Genomic DNA, 19,192 nt, shown 5'->3' on the forward strand with positions numbered 1-19,192 from the left:
TATTCACGATTGGCTGATCCCTTCTGATGACTGGGTTGGACATGACTCCAACAGGGTCATCAGGAGGGATCAACCAATGAAGTTGGAAGTCTCACCCAGTTGACTAAATTAAAATAGTGGAAGCCCTCAATGGCGCTGCCCATGCGAACATGGCCTTTTGACCACTAGAGGTCTCTGTCATTCTCTATGGTTTCAGCCAATCTGGCAACAACTAGCTTAGTAGGAGGCGGCACTGGCAGTTGACACGGCGCACACACTTCTATCTTCAGACATTGGACAGACTCTTCAACATACTCTTGTGACCATTAATATAAATTGGCCTGACAAATTCAACTATTTGGGGGAGGGGATGATACAAATATACCACTTTGTAGGAAGGAGTAAAGCGACCGTCGGTCACCACTTGCAAATAAACACCCCGGAACTGGTTAGCTAGCTAACGTTAGTAACGTTACGCTCAGTTGGCTAGCTTTTTATTGGCAATGTTTACTAGCGTTGGTTGCTAGCTACACAATTGTCAACACGCGTGGAGAATAAACGTTTGGCCTGTGTACTATCAGCAAGACAGCTTGTTCTCAACACCGAAAACTTCACGGCGACCTACCACCACTTCTAGCTCCGAAAATGGCTTCAAGAGGGGGCTTTACGGCTACTCAGATGAACCCCAGTGTTAACCCCATGAACGCTGGACATGCAGGCGGTGGAATGAGAATGCCAGGAATCCAACATAATTCGGGTTTCCGAGCCATGAATGCCACTCCTCAGTACCATCAGGTAACTTGTCGAGAGGTTTCCCCTCGGCTAACTTGTAACTAATTGTATATAATAGAATTTACCGTGATAACGTTGCTTTATTGGCTAAAATATGGCAAGTAATATTACTTAGTGACAAGTTAGGCAACGCTACTGTATAACGTTATCATGTTACAAAAACAGTGTTGGGTTAGGCTAACTACTAGCTAGTAAAATTAGCTAGACACTGCTGTGAATGTCAGACAAGTGGCAATGCAGCTACTGCAGTTAGAAAATTGACGTTTCCTCTTCATCTGTTGTATATTGATTTTTAATTTAATCTGTCAACTTCCGCATTTCAAGAAAGTGAAAAACTGACCGCAGCATGAGTAGTTGATCATACCTATGTGAAGCTAGCCACAATAGTGTCATTTGCTGCTCGCCTTCAAAATAAACGTCCCCCTTTGAAAGTGATTCAAACGGATACAAATAGTGGAATAATGCCGTTGGATGTTGTACCTATGAAATGGGGTGTCAGCCTACTCAGTCATACTCAAATATTAGCGTCTTATCTCTTATTGTGGGACTCTTAACTGCTGTACAGTGCCATATGGATGTCCAATAGACTGACTGGAAGGGTGATTTCCCACAGTTGAAACCCGACAGTAAGACCTAAGAAGCTTATATTTGTGTCAACTCTACAGTTGTGTTGCGTGAAAGTCCATTTAATGGGTCCATAGGTTAGGCTTTAAACTACATGTAAATATGCCCCAAATGCAATTCTAAAGTCTAATACATCCAATGTGATTTCATATTAACTAATTGTCTTTTGTTTAATTTATTTAAAGATATTCTAGCCTTATCTAGTCCAAATATGGCATGATATAAAAATTTTTTGATCCGTTTGAATTACTTTCCATTGGAAACTTATTTTAAAGACCAACTGCAAATTAAACTCTTGTGGCTAATCCTTATTATGGCTAGCTTCATACAGCTAATCATACATCACGTGGTTGCTTCCTGACTACTGTCAGTTGTTGGAAAACAATGTTTGCAAATTAACAGGCAGTCGAAATGCAAGCTTTTTCATCACCGCCATATGTAGCTAGTTCATGCATAATGTGTTAGGCTATGTAATATTGTGTTACTAATACATGGTTCCGCTTTGAAAGATATCAGAACAAACATTGATCACTTCAGCGAGGAAGAATGTTGTCAGTTTGCCATTAATGTAACCCCTTTCTGTCCCCCTGTGCTTTTAATTTCCAGCACCCTGGTATGCCTTCCAACAGAGGGATCCCGATGGGGCCAATTGGGGGCCCTGGACCCTCTTATGGGGGCGGGAACATGCCCTTACGCATAGGAATGGGGCAATCAGCCATGGATGCCTCTCGAAAGCGATTCCTTCAACAACAACCGCAGGGGGGGCTGGGAGGCCCAAGGCGTGGGTGAGTCAGGGGTTGGGTGGACTGTCTGGGGGGCACACAGTCGGTTTTTAAAAGGGGACATCGGGGTGGTGGTGGGGTTTGTGGGACACCATTGTACAGTATATTGATTAACCATGACTGAGGATTATGGCTGTACAAATATATATTTGGTCTTGCCAGACATGGGCCTTGTCTGAAATCTGTCATGCCTACTACTTACTTACTAAAACTACATACTATTTAGAACATACTGCTTAGTAAAAATGAATGCAGTAAGCAACAAATGTCAACATACTAGGCTCACCCATCCTGAATGCATCATCTAATGTGAAATTACGCTGATTCCCGCCATTCGTTCATTTGGGTACAACGTGTGCCCTTATCTCATTATCAACTGTTGTCACACACATGTGAGTCTGGAAATACTCTTTTCTTCCTCAAAAATGTGCAGCTAGATTAAAAGCCTAAAGGAAAAGAACATCCTGGAATTGAAAGCATACTCGCTTTTTGAAATTTCGCAAACCTAAATGGCCTACTATTTAGAAAGCTAGTATGATTATTTGGACACGGCTATTGTCTATACCAGGTTATCGTTCTTGGTGAATTCTCATGTAGTTATTTTTGAATTAATGATGCAGTTTGAATGCTGAATACTTCATGTCATGAAGACATGCAACCTAACTACACTACTGTCAATGATAATGCATCTGGTAACCCCAACCAATAGAGCACCATGTGATCCCCACAAACAAGTACAAGCCCTTTATGACCATTAAGTGTACACCACAGTACTAGAAGTCAGCCATGTGCTAGTACATTAATGACACATAAGACAGACGGTCACAGTCTTTAGTGACCTTCCAGGGTCTTTGATAGTGACGGTGGTATAGGGACACTACTGAAAGACTCTTTTGTACCCCTGTCCTCTCAGTCAGTGGTCAGTCTATTGCTCCACACAGTCTGCTGCACAGAGGAGTTAAAAACAAAGACGACGTCCCATGACCATGCCCCACTGCCAGACAGAGCCACGTGGACAAGGGCATCTTTAAAAAAATTTTTTTTTACCTCAAAATGGAATGAGGTCATCTGCTTGTAAATGTTCGGGAGGATGGATGTCTGGTGGTTATTTCTATCATTTTGATTTACTGCAAGGGTCTTGTGTTTTTGAATGTAGTTTTCAAAATATACTGGACAAAAATGTAAATGCAACATGCAACAATTTCAACGATTCAGAGGAAGAAGCCGGTGTGGAGGTCCTGGGCTGGCGTGGTTACACGTGGTCTGCAGTTGAGGTCGGTTTGGTTGTACTGCCAAATTCTCTAAAATGAAGTTGGAGGCAGCTTATGGTAAAGAAATGAACATTCAATTCTCTGGCAACAGCTCTAGTGTTTAATCAGCTTCTTGATATGCCACACTTGTCCCTGAATAATTGGATTTACTTGTTAAGCAAGGGTGAGCTAGTTTAATTCGATCAAAGAAAACAAAAGCTTTTGTTGATTAAATTGTTGTGTTAGCCTTTGGGTCCAAAGAGTTGTGAGCCTGAACAGGCATCAGGGTCATATTCAGTAGGCACGTAGCGGAAGAAAACATTGAAACGTGGCGGAACCATCTGAAGTCGTCCAATAAGAAACACTCTTTTTCTGTTGCAAAATTTTTGGTACGTTTTACCTGAATGAACACATCCCAATCCCTCTAGCTTTTCCCTGTGTGGAATAGTGTAGCTACCATCATAAAGGTGTTTCTGTTTAAATAGCCAACATTCTAATTGACTTACAATATGCCATTAAAGATTTGTGAAGATCTAACACTTTGTCTCGATTTTTGCAGCAAAAGGCGCAGGATGGCCGACAAGGTGCTACCACAGAGGGTGAGTATAAACGTTGCCCCCTTGAAAAATAATAGTTTGATCTTAAACCATAGATATGCATACATTATGGCTCTGGATCGATCCATTTATTCCCGAGGGGAGGAAGACGTCATATCCCCCACATATTGAATCCTCCTTGTTCCAGATACGAGACCTGGTTCCAGAGTCTGAGGCCTATATGGACCTGCTGGCCTTTGAGAGGAAGCTGGACCAGACCATCGCCCGCAAACGCATGGAGATCCAGGAAGCCATCAAAAAGCCCATTACGGTACAGCTCAAACTCATTTGTATGTATGGTATTGTAAGATAATAATCATACATTGATCAATTAACACAATTTGGTCTTCCAGTGTTTCCCCTTAGATTCCTCTTCAGTCAGTATACAAAGGCTCCCGAAGCAAAATCCAGGGCAACATCCATTTTTTGTCAAATTATTTTACTCTGTCTAGATCTGCAAAAATTATTTTAGGTCTCTCAGGCAAGAGAACTAGGAAGGGTGGCCTCCCCAACATTGGTATAGGTATGGGAAACACTTTCTTTGTAAGGTTGTGATGTGTGCTCTTGTTTACCTCTCCCTCTCAGCAAAAGCGCAAGTTGAGGATCTACATATCCAACACCTACACTCCCGGCAAGCCAGAAGGAGAAGAGGCAGAAAAAGTGTCATCCTGGGAACTAAGGGTGGAGGGAAAACTCCTTGAGGATGTAAGTGAGCCAACGGTGTCTGTTTATCTGACGCCAGTGGTAGCTAGCCTAAAACTTGTGACGTCACCCACCTAAAACCACACAAGACAAGTGAAATCGTATTTCTAGCCAAAGCTTAGTCGTAAGTCACAAGCCAGTAGGTATTGTTCATCATCCACCATATAGGGAAACTTTTTTTTTTAAAGCGGAGGAAATGATACCTGCATAAAACTGCATCCATAGTGCTTGTTTGTCATACTCTTATAACACCATGTTATTTTTGCGATGTACAATCAACACCGTATGTAGTTGGACAGAACCTAAAATTTGGCTCTATGCTCCAGCGTTTTGGGTTTTGAGATGTTTCAAGAGGCGACAGTACAAAATGTCACCTTTTCATTCGAGGGGATTTTCAAGCATACTGTTTTACCGTTTAGAAATTAAAGCAGTGCGTTCGGAAAATATTCAGACCCCTTGACTTTAAATTGTTTTTGTTACGTTACAGCCTTATTCTGAAATTGATTAAATAAAAAATCCTCTGCAATCTACACACAATACCCCAAAATGACAAAGGGATAACAGGCACTGATCTGTGGAAGGGTACCAAAACATTTGTGCAGCATTGAAGTTCCAAAGAACACTGTGCCCTCCATCATTCTTAAATGGAAGAAGTTTGGAACCACCAAGACTCTTCCTAGAGCTGGCTGCCTGGACAAACTGAGAAATCGGGGAGAAGGGCCTTGGTCAGGGAGGAGACCAAGAAACCAATGGTCAGTCTGACAGAGCTCCAGAGTTCCTCTGTGGAGATGGGAGAACTTTCCAGAAGGACAATCATTTCTGCAGCACTCCACCAATCAGGCCTTTATGGTAGAGGGGCCAGATGGAAGCCACTCCTCAGTAAAAGGCACATAACAGCCCACTTGGCGTTTCCTAAAAGGCACCTAAAGACTCTGACATTGAGAAACAAGTCTCTGGTCTGATGATAACAACATTGAACTCTTTGGCATGAATGCCAAGCGTCAAGTCTGGAGGAAACCTGGCACCATCCCTACGGTGAAGTGTGGTGGCAGCATCATGCTGAGGGTATGTTTTTCAGCGGCAGGGACTGGGAGACTTGTCTGGATCAAGGGAAAGCTGAACGGAGCAAAGTCCAGAGAGATTATTGATGAAAACCTCCTGAGGGCTCAGGCTGGGGCGAACGATCACCTTCCAACAGGACAACAACCTTAAGCACACAGCCAAGACAATGCAGGAGTGGCTTTGGGGCAAGTCTCTGAATTTCCTTGAGTGGTCCAGCCAGAGCCTGGACTTGATTTGAATATCTCTGGAAAGACCTGAAATTAGCTGTGCAGCAACGCTCCCCATCCAACCTGACAGAACTTGACAGGATCTGCAAAGAAGAATGGGAGAAACCCCAAATACAGGTGTGCCAAGCTTGTAGCTTCATACCGAAGAAGACTCAAGGCTGTAATGGCTGCCAAAGGTGCTTCGACAAAGTACTGTGTAAAGGGTCTTAATACTTATGCAAGTGTGGTATTGTACGTTTTTTTAAAGAATAAGTTAGCGAACATTTCTTGCCCTGTTTTTCCTTTGTCATTATGGGTTATCGTGTGTAGATACTGTGTAGAAAAACAATGTGATACATTTTAGAATAAGGCTGTAACATAACAAAATGTGCAAAAGGTCTTAATTCCTTCCCAAGTCACTCTATATCTAGTCCCCCCAATTTGACTAAGTCATAATTATTTGGACAAATTCATTTTGTTAGTAAAAATGGTAGTATTTGGACCCATGTTCCTAGCAGGCAAAGAGTACATCAAGCTTCTGACTCGACAAACTCGATTTAGGTTTGTGTTTTGAGTTATGTTTTGCCCAATAGGAGCAGAAAAGTGATTGATTGACCAGAGTGATTTTCTTTCTAAATGAGTAGATAAGATTTTTCTGGACACCTTTTTAAATAAACCTTGATAATTGATAATAATTAAGAAAAGTCATGATGAGTGAGGTTGGCCTACAACAAACCATGCTAACCTCTCACCCTTACCAATAACTGGGGAGGTAAGCATTTTTCAGTGGGTATGGTCTTTGTGCCTCTACATTTCTCACTCCTCATGATTCATGAATGACTTTCCACAATCATGGTAGAATCCACATTAATTTAGGAGTGTCCAGAAACATCTTCTATTCTTACTAACAATAAAAGTGACTCCAAAATGACACTATTTTTCACCATTCTGTTCCTACTGGGCAAAACATTATCCGAAACGCGACCAAAACAAACTATAAAAAAAGGAGTTATTTAACTAGGCAAGTCAGTTAAGAACAAATTATTATTTACAATGACGGCCTACCAAAAGACCTCCTGCGGGGACTGGGGCTGCGACACAACATGGTAGCGACACAACATGGTAGCGACACAACATGGTAGCGACACAACATGGTAGCGACACAACATGGTAGCGACACAACATGGTAGCGACACAAAACATTGTACAAACATTATTGGCCACAGACAACAGCGCAAATGGCAAGAAGGTAGAGACAACAAGACATCACGCGATGCAGTCACAACTGTCAGTTAGTGTCCACGCTTGAGTCTGAGTGAAGAGCTGGAGATAAAACTGTCCAGTTTGAGTGTTTGTTGCAGCTCGTTCCAGTCACTAGCTGCAGCAAACTGAAAAGATGAGCGACCCACGTACGTGTGCACTTTGGAAAACCTTTAGCAGAATGTGAATGGCAGAGCGGGTGTTGTATGTGGAGGATTAGTGCTGCAGTAGATATCTCAGTTTAGGGGTTAGTTGATAGTAATTTAACATTTTGTTGATGGTCTATAGACGCTCAATTAACTATCTACAGATGGACTATCCAAATAGTGTCAATGGAATTTTCTGTTGGAAACATTCCGTATAGGAGGCTGCAGCGATTAGACAGAAATGGAAAATTAGGGGCCACACATTAAAGCTGCAGCCATGATCAAAAACCATTAACTGTTATAACCGTTGTAATGCATACATTTCAGAAAATATGTTCAAGCTTTATTTTGGTGCATATGACCTCTCTCGCTTATATCCGTTACACTCCAAACATAGTGTATGTTGCAACTTTTTATTTGGAGCTGAGCTGAGCTCAAATCTCCACTACAAATGCATCCAACAAGTTTGTAGAGACACAAACCTTATGTAGTCATAACCACATTTCCATACAACCATTTCATGCAGATGATTTGCCTGATGCATAAAATAAAAAGTAGTGGCAGGTCTGGTGGAAATTTGGTAGATAATTGTTGTTGTTGGTGAAATGTATTATGCGACATTTGCGGTGGATATGCTTTTATGCGCAAATATTGATGGTAATTAAAACCATCTCGCTGGGAAGCTTGTAGTCATGAGATTTTAAAATGGGGAGTTGCAGAGTTTATAGGCTGAAATAAGTTTTAAAGTTCATACGTTTATGACTTATGGTGGATAAAGTGCACGATAATGAGCTTTATGCAAATGTACAATACATATCGATACTACGTCATCATGCACAGCTGTTTATCTGTAAAAAGTCAGTTTGATGGAAACCAATTTGCCTATTTTTCTTTACATACAGAATTTAGTGACTTTGACCTAATATTATTACTTATTTTGGGGGGAGACTAAGTACATAATGTGCCTTAATTTCTAAATGGTAATAGGAAACATTTGATCTCAAATCCACAATTCACATAGAGCCAAATTCACAACTGTCCAAATACGTATGGTGTTGAGTGTATGCTCACTGCTCAGAAATATTGTTTTCGCCGCTACCATTTCATCTGAATCTAATGCCCCCTTTTTTTAAAATTTTTTTTTTTACACAATTTACTACCTGAGCCTGTCTCAAAATATTTTAGGCACTTAACTTCAGCATTCTCCAATTCTGTTGGCCTGTGTCCTTGGCTTACACTACCCAGCCAGATGTTTTTTTTCAGTTTCTCTCATGTTCCTCTTTTCTCCGAAACAAGGAATTGAAACCATGGCTCGTTCTTTCTGCTACGTGCCATGAGTCGACATGCACCCTTCATACTTCTCATCTTCCAGCTGACAGTCATTGACTGCATCCCAAACGGCTCCCTATATAGTGAACTACTTTTAACCAGAGCCCTATGGAAGTAGTGCACTACATATGGAATATAGTACCATTTGGAACGCATGCAATGACTGGCTTGGCTGCAGCCACATTAAAAAGGGGGGGATTTATTTCTTGTTTTCCATTGCCTCAGTGGTTAGAGCGTGTGTAGGAAGGCGAGAGGGAAGGGGTGAGAGGGGACATGTTGCGCAAACCGTCATTGGCAGGGGTGAGTTTTGTTGGGGGGGTGTAAAACTTAGCCAACTTCTCCCAGAATGTTAGGTTTTCGCCAGCCACAGCCCCCTGATGTGGTAGGTACCAAACAATGCAGCTGTAGCAAAACACTGTAAAACCCAACAAAAATACCAGTGTGAATGATTTGTTTTCTTCTATTCTTTCCTCACATGCTTTTCTTAGCCTGGGAAACAGAAGAGGAAGTTTTCATCCTTCTTTAAGAGTCTGGTCATTGAGCTCGATAAGGAACTGTATGGACCTGATAACCACTTGGTAGAGGTATGAAGGACACCATTACATACTTTGTCAACGACATTGACACCGTTTTTAGAATAGTACTCCTGAACCAAGCGTTCAAATTGCCATTACTGTTCAATTGGTCAGACATGAACAAAAAAAGCCTGGGTAATGAAAGGCTTACCGTAATGAAACTCCAATGTACAAACGCATGTAGCACACAGCCATTTTGATCCTACGAATGGTGTTGGTCCTTCTGTAGAGAACGGATTGCATGAAGAAAATCTCAATAAAACCCACACTAAAGAAGAATAGGTGTTAGTGTGTGCTTCAATAGGCGCTAAACTTGTCCAATAAATTGTTTTTAATTTTGTTTGCAAAATGTTTTGCACTAATTAAAATGACCCACAGTTCTAAACTCTCTCTGTATTCTCTCAGTGGCACAGGATGCCCACCACCCAGGAGACAGACGGCTTCCAGGTGAAGAGACCAGGGGACGTGAGCGTGAAATGCACCCTGCTCCTAATGCTGGACCACCAGGTATACACACACGCAAGTGTATATTTTTAAATTTGATTTAGTCTAAGTCTTAGTCACATTTGTCATTTGAATAATGATTTAGTCTAGTTATTGTCAAAATGGCAGTTGGCCATTTTAGTCTACTATAAATGCCCTTTCATTTTAGTCACATCACATTTGTATTGCCTCATTAACCAATAGTAAACATAAAACACTGACTTCGATGTGCACAAACATCCATAGCCTTGTCCTACCAACATTTTTCTGCATAACATCCTATTCTCTTCCCAACAACATAAATATGACATATACAGTACCAGTCCAAAGTTTGGACACGCCTACTCATTCAAGGGTTTTTCTTTATTTTGACTATTTTCTACATTGTAGAATAATAGTGAAGACATCAAAACTGAAATTTACACATATGGAATCATGTAGTAACCAAGAAAGTGTTAATCAAATCAAAATATATTTTCGATTCTTCAAAGTAGCCACACTTTGCCTTGATGACAGCTTTGCACGCTCTTGGCATTCTCTCAACCAGCTTCACCTGGGATGCTTTTCCAACAGTCTTGAAGGAGTTACCACATATGCTGAGCACTTGTTGTCTGCTTTTCCTTCACTCTGCGGTCCAACTCATCCCAAACCATCTCAGTTGGGTTGAGGTCGGGTGATTGTGGTCATCTGAAGCAGCATTCCATCACTCTCCTTGGTCAAATAGCCCTTACATAGCCTAGATGTGTGTTGGGTCATTGTCTTATTTCTTTATTTTTTACCTATAGTCCAGGCAGAGGAGGGTCATGTAATTTGATGAAATTTCGATATTTCTCAGTGTTTCAGATTTAGTTGCTCATTAGGCTGTATATTGATGTGCGCTGATGTGCCCCTCATCTCTGATTCTCCACTGGGTGCTCAATATCAAGTGTTCCTATAGGCTAATTAGTGTGGTCTCAATCAACTGATCCGTAGCGTATAGGCTACAGAGTGCATGTTTAGAGGGACAGAGCAAAGTTATATTTCTAAGATTGCTGCTGGGATGGTGTAAATAAAACTAGGCTGCATAATACACGGCAATGGATATTCCAACCTTGAGCCCCAGCCTGCTCTGCTATTGCTGATCCAACACTTTATTTTGTGTGTGTGCTGCTTACCCAATGACTGTGCTGTGTAGGGCTACGGTGGCAGTTCAGGAGGAGAGTCAAAGGTTCCTTCCTAAAATAATTTTTGATTAGGCCAAGTCCAAAAAATTCACTAACAATCTGTTCAGTTTGAGAAGGAGAGCGCGAAGATAAGGGCCCGGAGGTCAACTTTGATAGCGTGCTACTGCTATAATAGATTTTTATTAAAAACAATATGTTATTGACCTCCCAATAAGCTAGTTTATTTGTCGTTCAGAGGCTGACTTTGCTTGGGAAGTAATCTAATTCTGTCACTATGGATTGATTTAAGCTATTCACCCAGACAGCTTTTTGGGAAACACTTGTGACCTCTGATTGGGTTAAGCCACAGAAGAAGAGTAGCCAGCAGTTAAAGCTTACATTTATCTGTGTAGGTAGGCCCACTTTCTGGGGTGGAAAGGTAAGCCTAACTTTTGAAAGTACCATGCTCAGATTCATAATGACGTCTCCGATTAAATTAACTGCGGACGAGACACACACTGATTTGGCATTGGAGAAATATGATAATATGAACACAGGCCTATATCTCTGTCCATTCTTAGCCTGTAATTTAAAAAGATATTCAACTAATATGTGAAGTTACATAGAATTGCATGAAATGTTTATAAAAAGACAAAAAAAATCTCGGGCCTGCAAATATGATGATTGATTCAGGCAATGCTTTTACTATAAAGGAGATCTTTCCTCCCCTACTCTTGTCCACGGTGGTATGTGAACCCACAACCTTTTGGCCCTCAGCCCTGTGCGCTATAAAAATGCTTACAGAACGAAGAACCGTTTGTAAAACGGCATATCCAATTCTCTGGTCTGTCTAAGAAGTGAGGGTATGTTCTCTGCTATCCACTTTGTTTTAATTATTATTTTGGGTATAGGGGAGGGTTTAGGCCAAATATATTTCACATTGTTCGATATAGCATAGTTCTATCTGAATGTTCCAAAACATTGTGTCCTGCTGAACAAGTCCTTGGCTGTTTACACTGCTGCTACTCGCTGTTTTATTATCTATGCGTAGTGACTTTACCCCTACCTACATGTACAAATTTCCTCAACTAACCTTTACCCCCACACATTGACTTGGGTTCCGGTTCCCCCTGTATATAGTCTCATTATTTTGTTACAAAATAAATTTTAAAAAATCTACTTTTAGTTTATATTTTTCATAACTGCATTGTTGGTTAAGGGCTTGTACGTAAGCATTTCACGGTAAGGTTGTATTCCGTGCATGTGACGAATAAAATTCTTTAGAATTATAGTTGGCTAATAAGAACATGACTGAACAAGATGTAGCCTAAACAAATGGTTAACGGTCCAGTCCGCAAGTAGCATAGTCTTTGAACTGTCCCGCGCTATGCTTTATGAATGTATATGCCCAAGCGCCAATGCGCAACCGTATTATTGGTCATACCTTTTTGAGCAGTAAGGGCTAGAATCAGGCGGTTTTCTGAGGAAAAGAGGGAGACTTGGCTACAGAACCTGGCTATGAAATGCAGTGGCGAATGTGGGAGGGTTGAGCGAGACTACACATTCAAAGCCAGCCTACTTTTCTATACTCAAGGGGGAGAAAAACACAGCTAGACTGTTAACTATTAAACTCAATGCTGCTATTGTTTTTATGTCGTAAAGCAGCTTGTTTTCTAACCAGTCAAAGGGTAGCTAAATAAAGGCTGTTGGTGACTGGTTAGCTATGGGGAAGCAAGGGTGTGATCAGAGGCGGCGCCAGAGCAGAGCCTGTCTGCCCACACTCATCTCTTGCTCCCCCGCAGCTCACCAGCTCCAGGCTGTGTGTAGAGTATCCTTCCCACTGTTGGAACAGAGCAGTGCATCTGTGCTGCTAATATTAATGGTGCTTATCACTGAAAAGATCTCAATCTCTCCAAAAACGAAGTTATTACTGACACACAGACGTGTAATACGGCATGGTAACACGTAGACATTACAGTACCAATAAACCAGAGTAGCTATGGTGAAATGTCACGTGTGATGGTAATTTTGTTCATAAAATTGTGATGTATGTTTTGACTGTTATTACTACGTAGTCACTCAGACGTTATCAGGGTCATGTTTGCCCGCAGCATACCACCCTGTATCCCATTACTGGTTCAACTCTGAACCTAAGCAGGGTCGGTCCCTGGATGGGAGACCAGATTCTGCTGGAAGTGGTGTTTTGAAGGGCTTCTGGTCTAAGGAGATCCAAATTGCCCAGGAGAGTGAAGGGGACATTGCCCTACGTAGGGTGCCATCTTTCGGATGGGTCTTTAAATGGGTGTCCTGTCATTAAAAATCCCATGGCACTTACCGTAAGAGTAGGGGTGTTAACCCCGTTGTCATGGCTAAATTCCCAACCTGGCCCCATTCCATCATGGCCACCTAATCATCCCCCCCATTCCTAATTGGCAGATCACTCCTCACCTCTCCAACTGAATGCTGATGTGTGGTGAGCGTTCTGGCACATAAATGGTCGCCGTGCATCACCCAGGTGGGTGCTACACATTGGTGGTGGATGAGGTGAGTTTCCCCCTACTACGTAAAGCACTGAGTACCGCAGTTGGTAGAAAAGTGCTATATAAATCCAATCAATTATTATTATTAATTAGGCACCAAACCAAAGAAAACTGACTGAAACGGGGAGGGACTAACTGTCTAGTAAGAAACGCACATTTTTGTTTTCCGTTGCAAAATGTTTTAAAAGATTTTCCGTTGCTTTCCGTAATGAACATGATCCTGAAAATAGATATGGGGGAAGGTCAACTGAAGGATGCATGGCAGATGTGACTGTCAGCCCTTTCGCAATATGTATTTCATTTTAGGGAAGTGGAGGCGTGCCAATTTTAAAAAGCCAAACTGGCATTACCACATTTTAAGTACTATACTTTCAAACACATGTTTAATATCTGCATGTTGATTTTGAGGGTTGAATAGTGATGTTTAAATTTCCAGTAACCAACAGAGACGATGTGATGGGAAGTGTGTTCATCTCCCTCATCCTTTTTCTCCTCTGCATTTTTCCTTCTCCCTCCTCCTTTTTCTCCTCTGCATTTTTCCTTCTCCCCTCCCTCCTTTACCTCTTCTTTCACCACCTCCTCTTCACACAGCCCCCACAGTACAAGCTGGACCCAAGACTGGCCCGGCTGCTAGGTGTACACACCCAGACACGGGCTAGCATCATGCAGGCGCTGTGGCTCTACATCAAGAACAACAAGCTGCAGGACAGCCACGAGAAGGAGTACATCAACTGCAACCGCTACTTCAGACAGGTGCAAGCCCTTAAATCTTAAAGGGGGGGGTGAACTGTAATTTAAACATTACTTGTCATGTAGCCTTAGAAAGCAATTGTGAAAGCTCTCAACCAATTGTCAACTTGACATAAATACAACACAAACATGCAGAAATACTAGCAAACAAAAGTAACTCCACAATGAATGAAACTCCTACGTAGAGCCAATTTAGGTTGGTAGAATGTGTGTGATAACAGTTGTCCTAAAGCAGGGATTTTCAAACATCTCCTCGGGGGCCTCCAGCCGTTAGCAAGTTGGTTCAACTTGTCATCAATCCCTTGACTCCTGGGAATACAGATATGCATCAGTTTCTCACAGATACCATAAAAATAAATAATAAAAGCGGCGGCCTAAGGCACTGCATCGCTGTGTATGAGGCATCACTACAGACCCAGGTTCGATCCCAGGCTGTGTCACAGACGAACGGGAGACCCATGAGGGACACAATTTGTCGAGCGTCGCCAAGTTAGGAGAGGGTTTTGACAACCGGCATGTCCTAGCGACTCCTTGTGGCGGGCTGGGCGCCTGCAAGTGGACTTTGGTCGCTAGTTGTTCAGTGTTTCCTCCGACACAATGGTGCGGCTGGCTTCCGGGTTAAGCGGGCAGTGTGTCAAAAAGCAGTGTTGCTTGGCAGGTTTGTGTTTCGAGGGACGCATAGCTCTCGACTTTCACCTCTCCCGAGTCCGTACGGGAGTTGCAGCGATGGGACAAGACTAAATACCAAGTGGATATCGTAAAAAATAAAACATTCCGTTACTGGTGTGACCACCATTTTCCTCATGCAGCTCAAGATCTCCTTTGCATTTGATTGTGGAATGTTGTCCCACTCCTATTCAATGGCTTTGCAAAGTTGCTTGATATTGGCGGTAGCTGGAACATGCTGTCTTACACGTCGATCCAGAGCATCACAAACATGCTCAATGGGTGACATGTCTGAGTATGCAGGCATTGGAAGAACTGGGACGTTTTCAGCTTACAGGAATTGTGTACAGATCCTTGCGACATGGGGTCATGCATTATCATGCTGAAACATAAGGTGATGGCTGCGGATGAATGGCATGATAATCTGTTTATTCAAATTAGTATTGATTCAATGCAGTATGTAGCATACTGTTAACAACGTTGACATCAGCAAACTGCTCGCCCACATGACGCCATAGATGTGGTCTGTGGTTGAGGCCAGTTGGACGTACTGCCAAATTCTCTAAAATGACTTTGGAGGTGGCTTATGGTAGAGAAATGTACATTTAATTCTCTGGCAATAGCTCTGGTGGACATTCCTGTAGTCAGCATGGCAATTGCATGCACGCTCAACACTTGAGACATCTGTGGCATTGTTGTATGAGAACTGCACATTTTAGTGGCCTTTATTTTTTAAGGTGCACCGGTGTATTGATCATGCTGTTTAATCAGCTTCTTGATATTCCGTTAACTTGGCAAAGGTGAAATGCTCACAAACAATGTAAACAAATTTGTGTGCAACATTTGAGAGAAATAAGCTTTTTGTTCATATGTACAATTTCTGGCATCTTTTTATTTCAGCTCATGAAACATGGGACCAACACTTTACATGTTGTGTTTATATTTTTGTTCAGTGTAGTTCAGGGCTACAACAAAATTGTGAAGCATCTGGGGGGTCCCAGGGGAGAGATTTTTTAAAAACCACTGTCCTAAAGCACAGGTATCAAACTCTTTCCATGGAGGGCCGAGTGTCTACGGGTTTTCACTCCTGCCTTGTACTTAAATGATCAATTAAGGTCCCTGATCAGTTCGGAACATATAATATAACGCACAAATTAAGAAAATCACAAAACATCAAACTCTGCCTTCCATGGAATGAGTTTGACACCCCTGTCCTAAAGGAATGTTTTTTTGTAAATCGAAAAAATAAGCTTTACTTAAACGGTTCACTACCCCTTTAACTTGTCTGAACTGCAGATTTTAGGCTGCACACGTATGCGGTTCTCTGAGATTCCCATGAAGCTGGCTGGCCTGCTGCAGCATCCTGACCCCATCATCATCAATCACATGATCAGGTGTGTATGAGTGGCTAATAACCAAACCCAAATCGACACCTACCCCTTGTGCTTCTGTAGATCTGAGCGGAATGGATGGGAATATGCCAAGAGATCTCAAACTTGCGGCCCACAATCTGCGTTTTTGTTGTGGCCCCCATACTGATATCTAATACCTATTGGAATCGGGCCCTATTGGAAGTGTTCCTAAAACCCATGTTCATTAGTTTATTACCATAGCTTAGTAATATCATAGTCAGGCTAAAGTCTGGGATATCATTTCTTACATCTGTATTTAATCATTTAATGTATGCAAAAAAAAAATTAAAGGGATTTTTCTGTGTTCGTCCCTTAAAACCGATTACGACTGTCTTAATACGTCTCTGTTCTATTCTCACCACTCTAGCGTGGACCCGAACGACCAGAAGAAGACGGCGTGCTACGACATTGACGTGGAGGTGGACGATCCTCTGAAGGCCCAGATGAATAGTTTCCTGTCCTCCACTACCAATCAACAGGAGATCGCCGCCCTGGAGATGAAGGTCGATTTGAATTGAATAAACTTTATTGATCCTTAAGATGTCTGGAACCCTGACCACTATAATGCCCGACTGTTTCAGACCCTTGCTTTAAGTCAGTGGAATCTTTTGGCAATAACCCTTTCTTTTGAGTGGCTGCAGCCAGCAGTGTCTGCATGTTTTCATTGAGTGACTAATAAAACTTCCATGACAGAACTAGTGAGTAGATATCTTCGTAAATTGGGAGCGCCTCTGTTGCTCAGGTCTTAGTTTGAAGTGCAATGTTTGAGCGTCTGCCCATTTCTCTTATTAGGTGATGGATGACAAAATCATTGAATCAACACGGCTAGTGCTTAGCCTGGTCCCAGATAAGATTGTGCTGTATAGCCAAGACAGTTGGCAAGACGGCATAAACAGATCTGGATACAGGCTTATTAGGGCTGGCCTTTCCAACTATTAAAAACATACAGGTCTTCATGTAATTTCTAGCATCTCATCAGGCATGTCCTCACTCGACTCTTCTCAGATCCACGAGACCATTGAGTCTATTAACCAACTGAAGACCCAGCGAGACTTCATGTTGAGCTTCAGCAACAACCCGCAGGACTTCATTCAGGACTGGCTCAAGTCCCAGAGTCGAGACCTCAAGGTACTGACCAACTGTAAATACCTTGGCATCAAGGGCTGCATTCCATTCCAAAATGATGCTCCTCTCTCTCTCGTTCTCTCTCTCGTTCTCTCTCTCTGGTTCTTTTCCGCACACTTCCATAGCCAAATATTTTCACAATGTAAATCCAAAGACTTGTGCATCTGTCCTACTTAATAGAATGTATGTATAGGAATCCATTGCCTTGAATGTAATGTACACGCATGCATATCCTCTTCTCCTTGTTGTGTAGAGGAGATTTGAGATGGTGGACCAAGTTATTGAAGTATTGTACACTTACCTGTAAATGTATTGTTGTTTCTCAGTTGATGACGGACGTGGCAGGTAACCCAGAGGAGGAGAGGAGGACTGAGTTTTACCAGGCCCCCTGGGTGCCAGAAGCTGTGGGCCGATACGTCTACTCTAAGGTAGGAATCCAGCACCATCGGATGGGTGATGGGTCGCAATATTTTTCATTAGGGCTATATTTGTTGTATCCGTGCAGTACACTCTGTATTGGTCTATTACTAAAAGGGAACAAGGTTGACACACCTGTACGAATACTTTTAGATGTTTTATGTAGGTTGCGCTGGTCGACGTTTATAAAGAAATGCTTACCATGCTGTTTCACTGTTAAAGGAATAGTTCACCCAAATTACACATTGATTTCCTTACCCTGTAAGCGGTCTATGGACAAGGTATGACCGCAGTCCATGGTTTGGTTTTATTTCTCTGGCACTGTTTCAAAAAATGCAAACGTTTCAGCATTTGTGGCACATCCCATTCAAGTCATGGTACCTATATTAGTGTTTTTCATATCCAAATCTTCCAAAAGTATCTAAAATGTAATTATGACTCAAAGTTGCTTAGATGATTTCAAAATGATGCTACCGATATTAGCGTTTTTCGCAATTTGAGACCCTTATGGGTGACTTGGATATTAAAAAAAATGCTAATATCGATACCATGACTTGAATGTGATTTGTGTCACGAATGCTAAAATGTTAGCATTTAGAAACCGTACCAAGGAAACCATGGATTTCTGTCATACCTTGTCCATAGACTGTGAACGGGGTAAGTAAACCAATGCCATTTTTTAAATTTGGGTGAACTATCCCTTTTAAAAATATACACATTTCTGTGTCTTAGGTGCAGCAGAGAAGACAGGAGTTGGAGCAGGTGCTGGGAATTCGACTCACCTGAGTCATTATGGAGCGTAGCTCCCCAATCCACTAAAACAAAACAAGACACATTTTAAGATTGTCTTAAACTCCCAGTTTTACATGAATCATATCCAAAACACAACCACAACTGGAATCCGCTTCTATCAATTCGCATTGCCTTTTTCAACCACTTTGTAATAGCATATGTTTATATATATATATATATATATATAAACATATCTATCTATATCTATTGCAGCTAATGTGTCTTTCAATCACAAAGCCTTGTGTCTTTCAATCACAAAGCCTTATGTCCTTATGGGAATAGTTTGGTGCAATGGTTTCAGCAGGGTAAAGGCTTTTGAGTACTTTGCTGGTATCTGTTAGTAGCATTTTTTTTTTTCAAAGTAATTACTTTGAGACCAAAGTAATGATTTTACATGGTCTTGCTTAGTCTCGTCTTTCTCCACATTACGAGGGATACTGTTTGACAGCCAGCTGATTCAAATATTTGCCTTCTATAATATTGCAAGATGTACAAATGAGTTTGTAGCTTTCTTCCCACATTTTGCTTATGATGTCTTAACTTGAGTCAAAACAACTTGACA

General features: G+C 41.8%; 1 protein-coding gene across 1 annotated transcript; it reads left to right on the forward strand.

Annotated features, from left to right (window-relative positions):
- The first annotated feature begins 202 nt into the window (after positions 1-202).
- smarcd2 (SWI/SNF related, matrix associated, actin dependent regulator of chromatin, subfamily d, member 2) lies at positions 203-19,004 on the forward strand. Its single transcript, XM_024387075.2, has 13 exons — positions 203-774; positions 2,002-2,180; positions 3,987-4,026; positions 4,172-4,294; positions 4,609-4,728; positions 9,217-9,312; positions 9,709-9,810; positions 14,060-14,221; positions 16,181-16,278; positions 16,664-16,799; positions 17,302-17,424; positions 17,748-17,849; positions 18,571-19,004. Exons 1-13 carry the CDS (start codon positions 625-627, stop codon positions 18,622-18,624), a joined length of 1,485 nt encoding a protein of 494 aa, XP_024242843.1. The 5' UTR covers positions 203-624; the 3' UTR covers positions 18,625-19,004.
- Positions 19,005-19,192: the final 188 nt, after the last annotated feature.

Source organism: Oncorhynchus tshawytscha, linkage group LG24 (assembly GCF_018296145.1).
Source record: "Oncorhynchus tshawytscha isolate Ot180627B linkage group LG24, Otsh_v2.0, whole genome shotgun sequence".
NCBI classification, from domain to species: Eukaryota; Metazoa; Chordata; class Actinopteri; order Salmoniformes; family Salmonidae; genus Oncorhynchus; species Oncorhynchus tshawytscha.